Source organism: Anas platyrhynchos, chromosome 15 (assembly GCF_047663525.1).
Source record: "Anas platyrhynchos isolate ZD024472 breed Pekin duck chromosome 15, IASCAAS_PekinDuck_T2T, whole genome shotgun sequence".
Classification (NCBI taxonomy): Eukaryota; Metazoa; Chordata; class Aves; order Anseriformes; family Anatidae; genus Anas; species Anas platyrhynchos.
Window position 1 is genome coordinate 5,002,664 of NC_092601.1, and position 12,096 is coordinate 5,014,759.

General features: G+C 37.1%; 1 protein-coding gene across 3 annotated transcripts in view; it reads left to right on the forward strand.

Annotated features, from left to right (window-relative positions):
- RBFOX1 (RNA binding fox-1 homolog 1) overlaps window positions 1–12,096 on the forward strand; it is an 895,957-nt gene that overhangs the window by 121,031 nt on the left and 762,830 nt on the right. For all 3 annotated transcript variants that reach the window (XM_038186799.2, XM_072023682.1, XM_072023681.1), the window contains exon 2: window positions 10,940–11,002. In XM_038186799.2, coding sequence (XP_038042727.1) covers window positions 10,940–11,002 — 63 coding nt within the window. The remainder of the gene's footprint in view (window positions 1–10,939; window positions 11,003–12,096) is intronic.

Consider the following 12,096-nt stretch of genomic DNA (forward strand, 5'->3'; position numbering starts at 1 on the left):
CTTTAGCAAGATAAAGAGTAATGTTTCTTTAGCAAGATAAAGATTACATACATGGTGTATCTATACTGTTAAAAGAAAAAAAAATGCTATTTTTAAAGTATACTTTTTTAAAAACAATATCTGACTGCAGGCTAGAATTTTTTCTTGTTCCATTGTTTTTCTTACCAAATGGGAAATACTGTTTTGTATTTTTTTAAAAAATGTATTCCTAATCTCTTTTTAGATGTAAATATATATATATATTCAAAATGAGCTCTGCACTAAGGATTTGTATTCTGAGCTTGTCAGACTGTGAATCTTTATTATTACTGAGCTTTATCCTTGAGTACATAGCTTGCAGTTCAGGTTGAATATTAAGTGTCAGGCTCAAATGCACTGGTGAGAAATGCACAGCAACCAGCAGGTTCCTATTCCAACCTTAGAAGCCATTGACCTCCCTTCATTGATAAGTCGTCTTACTTCACATGTGTCAGTGTACTGGCGTGAAGCTCCCAATGCAATGAGTGATGGAGAAGTTACCATTACTTGCAGTTTTGGAGTTTCCTAGCATTCTAGGAAAGGTTACAGATAAAGAAAAAATAGTGTGGGGTTAGGTATTCAGAAAAGCAGAAGAAAACCCATGAAGCTTACCTGTGGCTTTTTCTCAGTGGATGTAGGGACAACTGGTTCTGTAGAGATGATTTCCGTGTGCTTGGGCTATAGGTTGCATCATTTGCATCATTTATACTTGTGCTTTTTGTTCCTTCTTCCCATGAAAAATGATATCAGCCTGTGGTTACTCTGGTAAGAGAAAGAAAAATTCAGTACTAAGCTGGCAATAATGTCACGTTTGGGTCACGGATATGATTTCATCTCTGTTCTGGTGGTGGAATATTAAGATCATTTATGAAAACTGTTCTCAACATATTTTTTATGCAAGTCTCAGTCTGTGTGAAGATTTTTAAGAATTCAGCATTTTAATAATTTCATTTAAATACGTTTGGAGTAAGAACAATGAAGGTTATACTTGCGGATGTGGTAGCTGTGACTCACAAAATCCTTGGTTATATGGCTGCTGTTGGGAATGACAAGGCTCAATCTTGTGAAGCTGTGAATTGCCTGAGGTTTTTCACAAAATGATGATTTTAATAAAGAACTGAGGATAGGCTGTTTTCTGTATGCTCTTTGAGCAAGAATAATTTTTTTTCCTTGTATATATGCATGGCTAAATAATTTTGCAATACCAACAAAAAAGGTCTATTAGCTCTTCATAGAAATAAGCAACTTCTAAGGCATACAGGTTTTTGCTTCCCTGATCTAAATTACAGAATTTCATTATTCAGTTTATAGCATGGTGATTAACCGAATGAAAATGAGCTATCAAAAATAATTTTAGGTCAGTGAGATTAATATTAAAGGCTATATCAGAATGCAATAGCTGGATGAGTTGAGGAGGTATATTCTGCCTTTTCTGCTGATGCTTTACTGGTGCTGGTGAAATATTCCATGACAGCTTCATTACCACTGGATTTTAGTGAGCTAAAATAACTGGGTGTGTTGTTCTGTGGTACATGAAGCTAGAACAGTACTGGTTCCTGTAAGGAAGACTGCTGCTGTTAACAAGGAGTTATATGGCCCCTAATTCTTGCTCTTCAATGAGTAAAAGCCCCAGAAGTTCCCCCGTCAGTCAACCTGTGGTGAGCAGCAGCACTGCACTGCCCAGGGAGCGGGATGGGATTGCTCCAAGTGGGGGAAATGGGAACGGACAGATCCAGGAGAGCGAGCCTGCTTGGCTTCTGCGCCTGAGGTCTGTCATGGTTTCTGTGTCATCAGGTGGGAGAGCTGGACACTTTCCAGACCTGCGAACCTTGCAGAGGCTGGCTTTTCTGAAGGTTCCAGTTTTCCTGAAGATTGATGAAACCCAGCCAACCCATTCCACCCCTCTCCATTCAGCATGTAAAAGGATCCTTGTATTTTTCCCTTGTACAATTTTTCTTTAGGTCAGAAAGTGTGGAGTGCCTGCCCAATGCCAATTTCTGTCTGCAAGAACCATGTTTCAGTCAGAGGAAAGTGCTGTACTCCGTAACTGCCGTTAGGGCAGGTCACGGCTCTGCTGTGTGTTACACTTCCTGACCGCGGAAATAGGGGCACTCCATGGCTGGGCTTGTTTCAGTAAGAATAACTGAGAATAGCCATATCATAATTGGCAAAGCTATTGGGTAGACGCTTTTTTTGTTGCTTTACAACTTTTCCTTGTTCTTGAAGTTCAAGAAGGCCAAGTGCCGGGTCCTGCACCTGGGGTGCAATAACCCCAAGCAGAGCTACAGACTGGGAGATGAGTGGTTGGAGAGCTGCCAGGCAGAGAAGGACCTGGGAGTGATGGTGGACAGTCGGCTGAATATGAGCCAGCAGTGTGCTCAGGTGGCCAAGAAGGCCAACGGCATCCTGGCTTGTATCAGAAACAGTGTGACCAGCAGGGCTAGGGAGGTGATCGTCCCCCTGTACTCGGCTCTGGTGAGGCCGCACCTCGAGTACTGTGTTCAGTTTTGGGCCCCTCGCTACAAGAAGGACATCGAGGTGCTTGAGCGAGTCCAGAGAAGGGCGACGAAGCTGGTGAGGGGCCTGGAGAACAAGTCCTACGAGGAGCAGCTGAGGGAGCTGGGCTTGTTCAGCCTGGAGAAAAGGAGGCTCAGGGGCGACCTTATTGCTCTCTACAGATACCTTAAAGGAGGCTGTAGTGAGGTGGGGGTTGGTCTGTTCTCCCACGTGCCTGGTGACAGGACGAGGGGGAATGGGCTTAAGTTGCGCCAGGGGAGTTTTAGGTTGGATCTTAGGAAGAACTTCTCTACCGAAAGGGTTGTTAGACATTGGAACAGGCTGCCCAGGGAAGTGGTGGAGTCACCATCCCTGGAAGTCTTTAAAAGACGTTTAGATGTAGAGCTTAGGGATATGGTTTAGTGGGGACTATTAGCGTTAGGTCAGAGGTTGGATTCGATGATTTTGAGGTCTCTTCCAACCTAGAAATTCTGTGATTCTGTACATTAATTTTAGCTTAACAACTAAAAAGCTAACAACTAAAACAATGTCAGAATTTTCATTTAAAAAAATAAGCAAATCTAGCATTCTTTTCTCTACATCTGAAATTTCTTTCAGAACTACATTGGTGTACAAGTCTGATTCATTTCATGACCTGTGATGAGAGAACCATTAGTTTCCACATGAAAAATGTAAAAACCCTATTCTGACAGTATAGTGTTCCAACTTTTCAGTCTTTGTCAGTATCAGGGTATTCAGTGCTAAAAGCTCACCATTGTAATTTATAGGACTCCTCTACAGTTATAGTTGGTAACTGGCCAGCCTTTTTCAAATTATTTCTTTGTATGCCCTCTTCACTTGAATTTCTGATAATCTTCTAATCTAGCAGGTGTGTAAGTGTATTGTTATGTTTAAATGTGTGAGTGATCTTTCTGATGTTCATGAAACTGCTCAAGAGCTTTGGTAGAACAGCCTCTTAATGCAGAAGGATAAGGAGAAAAGCAAAAAAATTGGAAGAAAAATTTTAAAACTCGTATTTGTTAAGTAGTAAGCATGATGCCCATAGTAACAGAGAAACTTGGTGCCTAGGATTTTGACGCTTTCTGCACTGTCTTTAAAATTAGCTAGGGAGATGATTTTCCCAGAGACAGAGGCTTGCACAATTTAGAGAGCTTTCTTAGCATCATAATTTTAGAGATGCTTTTAAAAGGACATTTAAAAACCTGTTCAGGAACTTGCACTAGTAAAACAATATATGAAATAGAGAGGTTTGGGATTTTTTTTGGAACTGCCTTTGAAAATATTTTCAGAGAAACTTTATTAGTTTTTCCCTATGTGTATTATCTATTAATCTTGAATCATTTCCAAAGTTAATTTTTGTTGTTCTTTAATACAGAGATGATCTTTTACCTCTGTTTACACACCAGGAGTAGATAAATGTGGCTGTATTTTTGGTGTTGCAGCCTTATGGTAGCAGCAATGTTTTTAATTAGTCATGTACGCGTAATTCTCAACATACCATTTTTACTGCACCCATCTCTCTCCAGTGTCTGTCCAAACAATGACTGCCATAAAAATCATTGAAAGGATCTTTGAATGTCTTTGGCAGAATTGCAGATTTTTTTTCCCCTTTTTTGATCTGTGAGTTCCATAAATCTGATACATGAATAATGTAACACATTTAAGATATTTGTTAGTCTTTGGTCAGTTTGGTTGGTGCTTTTTCAGATGAGGGAACGCTTTACCATTGTCTGTAGTAGCAAGATATGAGACTAAGAGGTGTTCCAAGAAAGCAGTAGAGCTAAGTAATGCTAGGTCACAATAAAAACCTCTGGTCAGAGAAGTACCTGGCAGCAGTTCATGGTGGTTGTGGGCCCAGTAGTACAGCAGTGCTATCAGTACGGCTGGCCAAGTGCTGACAGTTTGACTTCTCTTGAAAGCTTGGAAGCACTAAAGACTTCACTTACTGACTAGTGAGTATGCACACAGTCATGGTAATTGATGTAGGACATCGTGGGGATTTACCGCTCTAAAAATATGATTTGACTAGATTTTTTTAAAGAACAGTTTAAACCTAATTTGAAATAAAAAGGTAAAAACATAATTATCAAAAGCTAAGACTGGAGTGAATCTTTCATATGTAAGCATGGAAAAGAGGGAAAGTATATAAAAAGATGACAGTTTTTAAGGTTAAAACCCTCTAAATTTCATTTCTTTTTTAAAAATTTCACTATTAATTTGTGAAAAAGATAATGACTTTTTTTTCCTGTGCTGAGGAGGGTTGCTTGTAGAAGACTGGCAACAGTTTGCATGATATCTGTGCTATCTGGAGAAAATTCCAGTCATAGTCAGCCTACCATTTAGGCAGTAAGATATTGATTAACTTTTGTTTTTGTGATTTTATGGGAGGCTGAGGTTATTCAAAAAGGACTGTTAATATGCTGAGGTTAAGTGAAAATAATTTAAATTTTTTACTTCTCTAATGAGCCAAGGATTGAATTATGAAACAGGGAATTGAAGATAAGTAACATCAATGAAGTACAGCATCGTGATTTTTCCCCTCTTACTTTCTTTCCTACAGTCCAGTTGATGTCTTCAGTGTTGTTGGGACATTAATCTGAATAATGGAAATGGAATGCTATTTATTTTTGAGAAATTGATCTGAAATGAAACACTTAAGTAGTAGGAGTTTTGACTGGTCATATATATATGCACATTTCCTACCTTATTGTGATTCCATTTGTCCTTTTCCAATATTTGTTTCATACTGTATTTGTTTAGCGTCATGCCTAACACTGTAGTTATGCTGTGATACGAAAAAATATTTAAATATCCGTATGGCCTCAGTTACAGGAATAACCATTTTGAACTCAGTGGCTTACCTTCTATTTTTAGAAAGTAGGTGTTTATTAAAAGATTCTGGCAATTTCAGTGATCAAATTTCACTTATAAGGGTATGTACCTTGCAAGTGATGCTTTTATATTAAATGAGATACAGAAATAGAAGGAAAGATAGTTTGAGGGGTATCAGAGTCCAGTTCTGCATTGCAGCATGTAGAATGCTGCTGTACTTTAATGTAGGGCTCAGGGCAGCACTAACTGAGCAGATTCTATAATATTTAAAAATAATTTCCTTTCTACTGCCACTCAAGATTTTGACAGATCCCTAGCATTTTAACCTCCATAATACAAGACGGTTATAAGCATGGTGGTCCATTGCACTGATGAGAAAATGCTTGCATTTCAGTTAAAATGTTTTGGTTCTAATCTGCTACAGGACTTTTGTCAGGGAAGATAGCAAAGCTGTAATACAAAAATTCTTGCCAAAGGCCCAAGACAGCATAGAAATTAGTTCTGTCCCCATCTTTCAACCTTGTCTCCTCATTTATGGGTACAAGTATATTGAGTAGAGTGTCAATCAATTAACATAATAAAAAGCACCAGCATTTGGCCTCAAGGTTTTAAAAAAATGTTTATGCAAAGAACATTCGTCAAGTTTCATATGCTGTTTGGACAAATTCCTACTTACATTCACCAAATCTCAGTATTTGTCTTCTTACTGCAGAGAATACTTTCATGATTCCTGCATGCAAAAAATATGCACTGTGTTCTTGGCTGCATTCCAAATGTGCTGGATGCCGTTTTACTTCTGAGACAAAAATTTACTTGATTTTGACAGACCAAATATTGAACCTCATAGAAAGTTATTTTCACATAACTTTACAGTAGACTTCTTTTTAAAGTGAATGCATCCAGCATATTCTTTGCAGAACACTGTATAACCTATGTAAACATATGTGAATGTATGTTTCATGTACTTTGCTGTACTTTACCCTTCTACAAAAAGTTTCACTTTTGATGTTACATCAAATGTTTTTTTGCTCCTCAAGTTTCTTCAGTATCTACTTCAGAGTCCAGTCTGCTCTTAGTACTTTGTTCTTCCCAAGGTGCTTTTCCTTTGGGCAATTGGCCCAGGGCACCTTGTTTCTATCCTGTTCTAGTCACACAGATGGCATTCCCTGACAACACCAAAGCCGCCTTCCCATCATGTAGTTCTCCTAACAGCAACATGTCTAAGAGGAAAAGTGAATCAATGAGAATCTTAACCAAAGTTTATCATGAGTCTGGTGATTGTGATTGCATTGGACTTCTGCTGCCAGGCTTAAGCAGCGTAAATTCCACACAGGCGTCCTAGGGCCTGGTGCCACCTGGCTGCCTATGAAGGAAGGCTGGAACTGAGGGAACCCAGTGAGGTCCATGACATCTGCCATGGCACGCAGGGCTGTTGGGTCTAAAGGCGGAGGGCAGAGCCAGGTACTAGACATGTTGAAGGCCACAAGCTAAGTGGTGAACCAGGCCCTGTCTCCAGGAGCAGCAGTTAGTTTAGAACAAAGGCAAGGTGACAACATGGGTCTGAAATCCGGGGACTGAAAAGCAGCCTGGAGACAAGCTGCAGCGTAGGCCTGAGTGGGCCACCCATGGCACAGGTTGCCTGCGACACAGGCCTGAGCTCTGTCCAGCACTGTAAAGGGTAACCCCCATACTATAGTATAGGTCAAGGCCTGAGAAACATGGTTTCATTTTTTTCCCCTCCACTGTGATAGGAAACTGTACTGTCAAGCACTCATTAGAATGATCATATTGCAAAAAAATAGCAATGATAAGGTGTTGCTCAAAACTTATGATTAAATGTAATGGTAAAAAAAAAAAAAACAGCTAAAAGGCTCAGTAAATGTTTTCAGTTTACCTGTTCTAAGGCTAATAAAATGTAGTGGGATTCCCTATCTACATGGAGTATGCTGGTATGAATATCAAATATAGTTTATCATATTCTGGTCACCTTTCTTTTTTTCCCCTCCTTTCCTTTCCTTTTTTTTTTTTTTTTTTTTTTTTTTTTAAAACCTGATGTTCTGAGGATTTCCTTTTAGTGCCTATGAACATCTCCGTTTGACAGACAGTGCAAATTAAAAGATATGGCTAGGCAAAGGAAACTGGAACCCAAATATGCCCCCTGGGTTTTCATTTACAGTTAGAAGCTACAGATACAATTACTGCTGACAGAAACTCAGAAGCCAGTGGCAGAGTGCATGTGGCAGTAGACTCATGCCAGGCAGTAATTGGGAAGATTATTTTTAATCAGAGCATATCCTACAGCCCAAACATTAGAAATCTCTTGTAAGGCTGACAGGAAATTAAACTGATACCAAACAAAAAAGCCTCAAAATAGAAGTAATATGGTTAGAAGTCTAATGATGGCAAAGCTCACTGCTTGTTGTATTTTACTGTTACCTAAAGGGAATGACTTTTAACTTAAAGCAACAGCTATTGTTAATTGCATTTTGGAAGAGAATTAAAAGTATCAAATTAAATTAATTCATACATAGGCTTTTTGATGGAGTTGTGAAGGTATAAAACAAACTTAGTAACTATGTATTTTTATTTTTATTTTTCTTATTGACCCGGGCTAGCCTGTTTTTATATAATGCTTAAGGGAGCTACTTACATGCAAAAGCAATGCAATGGCTGCAGTACTGTTGAAATGCCTAGGTGTGGTAACTTCATAAAGCCTGAAGTGCAGGAATAAGCTCTGCTTGTCTGGGCTATCTGATCTGACTGTAGTGAGGGAGCCAAGGTGTTCTCAGAACTTGCCTATATGCATGAAATTTTCAGCTGAAAACCCAACTTTTCAATTTTTAAGTGGATGTTGTTTGCTAGACTTCCTTATAGATACTTGGTAGGATTTCCTCTAGTTGACTGAAGTCTTTTTATTTACAAATGTTGCCGTTGTGGATCAGAAAAGGCAGTCTGGAGCATTGCAGAATGTTACTTCTGCTGTTTACGAAGGTTGCAATACCACATGCAAGCAAAATGTTGTTAATATTTCTGTGCAAAATGAATACAAAACAAGAACCTGCATCTTGTTTTTCTGAGCTATATGTCAGTTATTGAAAAGAAATCTTAATATTAAAAAAATAGATATAGTTTCCTCACAAGGCTGCTTTTAGCTGAGTGGACAGTCTTAATGGTATGTCATGTCAGTCTAAAGAGTAATGGAGTCTTGTCAAAATGCAGATTTTTTTTCTCCAGAAAACAGTTAGCATTTCTCAACTGTATTATCCTGAAAATCACTTCATAGAATCATATGAATATGACTGAACAATAATGCTTGTTGTTTAGATATTGTCTGATTAGTTAGATAACAATGTATGGGTAATTTGCAGGAGCCCCCAGGGGCACTGCAGGTAGTGGAATCACTGTCCCTGGGGATGTTTAAGGAGAGGTTGGACATGGTGCTTAGGGACATCGTTTAGTGTGTGACAGTAGTAGTAGGGTGATGGTTGGACCAGATGATCTTGAAGGTCTTTTCCAACCTTAATGATTCTATGATTCTATCCTTATGTGTAGTGTATTACATGTGACAGTTACTCTGGTTCATTCAAAGTAGCATACAAATTGAGCATTTCCCTGATATCTTTACAAGTCTCTGTAAAGCTTACAAATGTGCCCATCTTTCTTTTCTCCAACAATGTAGCAAGAAAGTACATTCTGTAAGGGTTGGGAATCTAATGTTTTAAAAACAAATAAAAGGTCACATTGCTAAACAGTCTGCTAGGATAGTGTGGTAAGACATATCTTTCAGAAAAGGAAAATAATGTCCTGTAACCTCACTGAGTTTTTAGTTAGTATAAAGTCTAAAAGGTGTTAGCTTGCATTACAATTTTCACAATGATTTCAAATTGTGAAACACAAGTACCCCTGCTAGAGAAATCTTGAAACTTAATTATGTGGTTCAGTTTTGTTGACCATGAACATGAGTTTCATTATGGCATTACAAGATGGTCCTAAATCAAAAATATTTTTTGAAAATGTGGGCTAATTACTTAAATAAGTCTTCTTAGAAATGTTTAAGAAGCTCTCCATCTTATTAATTTACCTTGTGTTGTAGTTGGGGATATCTCCTATCTCACACAAAACCAGTACCCAGAAAGGATAAGATGTGGCACTTTTAACGTATAGTTTATGTGCATATGCAACCTTCTTATGTGAGTTGCCTTTTGGATAGTATTTTTATATGTGTGTGGCTAACTTTATTTCATACACAAAAAAGAAACTCTTTAGCTCTGAAGTTGATTAACGTAGGGATTTCTGGTGGTGAGTCAGTTACTGCTAGGAACCTCAGTTGTGGAACTGGATCTTCTCTTGGTAGGTGCTGTCCTAATGGTTGTCCCTACTTCAAGGGGATCAAAATCCAAATGTTTTTTGTTGCTGATTGTAACTTTTTCAGATTCTAAAGGTTTTTTGTTTTTAATGAGTATGTCTATTAGTTGCAATATTACCTGGCATGCTTATAGAATATGCACCTTTCTGGTGGTGGTGGTGGTTGTTTTTATTTTTCCTCAACTGTATTAGGGATAGATACTACTGACTGTTTGATTTAGTGATAAGGTTTTATAAATAAAATTGCATACAAGGAATAATGGTATTTTGTGAAAAAAGTATTCAATATGTTTACTATTTGGAATTTTATGGAAGTGAATAAAATTATTTAAATTTACTTAATAAATTTATTTAATAATAAAATTATTTAAAGTATTATCAAATTTGTTTCTTGTTTTGGAAATACATAGACCTGGGTGTGTATTTTCTTTGAAGACTTCAGATACATATGGTATTTCTATATTTAAGGGTATTCATTTCAGGAATAAATATTTCCACTTGCACATGGAAATGAAAAATGCATTTAGGGTGAATCTGTTGTTAAAAACATGCTTGAGCTTACTGTAACTGTTAAAATTCAATGAATAATTCAGTAAAATACTAGATGTCAACAGCTGCTTATCAATAATAAAAAAAAAGGTGTCATGGGATAAAATATTACTGTATTTTAATATACAGTTATGTGCACATGTAATATTTTGGATGCCCCCTTCTGTTTATATATTTTATGATCGTTTGTCTTTTGCAAATTGCTTGAAGTTTACAGCTGAAAAATAAGTAACAAGTAAATCACAGCTGTGTATTCCTATTAAAACAGGAACCTGTACTGAGGAAAATTTTGAATTATGGCATTGTAATTGCATATCTACTTTAGTAGATAACTTCATAATGCAAGCATACAATTTAGGTTTCAAGTTAGCCACCACAATTTGTCTGTTATTTAATAAATAGTAAAATATTTCTTGATGTTTATGAATGAGTAATTATATTTTGCTGTTTTGCTTTGAACTACAATAAAAATGCTGTTATGATCTGATAGTGAATGCAACATTTCTGTCTTGTGAAAGCCCTTATAACATATATATATATTTAATTATAACATTTTAAATCTTAAAGCTTACCATAAACCTTCAGTGGTTGAAGGTTAAACATGTGATCTCCTTTGAATCATCCTTTCCCAGTAAGAACTAATTTTTCCTTTTCTTAGGAAACTACACAGAAGCCCCATGCAAGTGGTGCCTATTGTTTTCATGATCGGAGACTTCTTTCTGTAAGTACATTGATTTTTTTTTTCTGTTTATTTTATTTTTCCTTAGAATGTAATTGAAATCTGTTTTGCTGTCAAAATGAATAAGGAAATATATTAGCTTTCACAACTTACCTTGCTGTTGCTGGATCTCAAGACACATAGACCATATGTACAAGGTCAGATGTCTTTTAGTTTTCAATGAGCAACTTGCTAGTGACTTACTTAGAAAATAATCTCTCTTTTTTCTGGCCATAAGTTAAAATAGGTTATTTATTTTATTATTTTTTTTTCCTCATACTTCCCTTTTGCCTGTTAGGGTTGGTTTGCTAAATTTCTTTTACCTCTGGCTGATTCTTTCCAACATTTTTTTGTATATAGACTGGTTGGTCCAGTCTACTTTTCCTCTTAGAACTGCTGCAAATAATTCTTTTGCTTTGTTTTTCAAATGCACCTTTAAAGTCAGGATAAGGAATATAATGAATTAAGCTCAGAAATGTATAGAACGTGTGGAAAGGTGTTTATGTTATTCGATTTTAAATGCTTTTCCTTCCTGAGAATTCTTTGAAATAATAGGATTTGAACAAAGTGGTTTTCTGATCCAAATTATTTGTTGCTGTTTCATACTTGGAACTTACTTTTTCTTGTAAAGTTTTTTATTTTATTGCATACTAAAAAAACAGTACTAAGCACTTTTTGTCATGATACAATTTTATATATAGTTGAATAATAAATACAGAAGTATTAGAAGAATTCAAAGGATATGATTCTTGATAGGTGTGTATTTATGACTTCTCAGACAATTTTTAGTGATCTCCTGCCTAAAACCAATTGCAGTACTCCAACATGTGCCTGTACACCAATGCATGTAGCATGGGGAATAAGCAGGAAGAGTTAGCAATTCATATTTGGTCAGGAGATTATGATCTGGTGGCAATTACAGAGACATGGTGGGACAGCTCACATGACTGAAATGTGGTTATGGATGCGTATGTCCTTTTCAGGAAAGACAGGCCAGCAAGGCAAAGTGGCAGAGTTGCTCTTGACGTGAAAGAGCAACTACATTGTATTGAGTACTGTCCAGGGGCGGATGAGGAGTGAGTTGAGTCTGTGGGTGA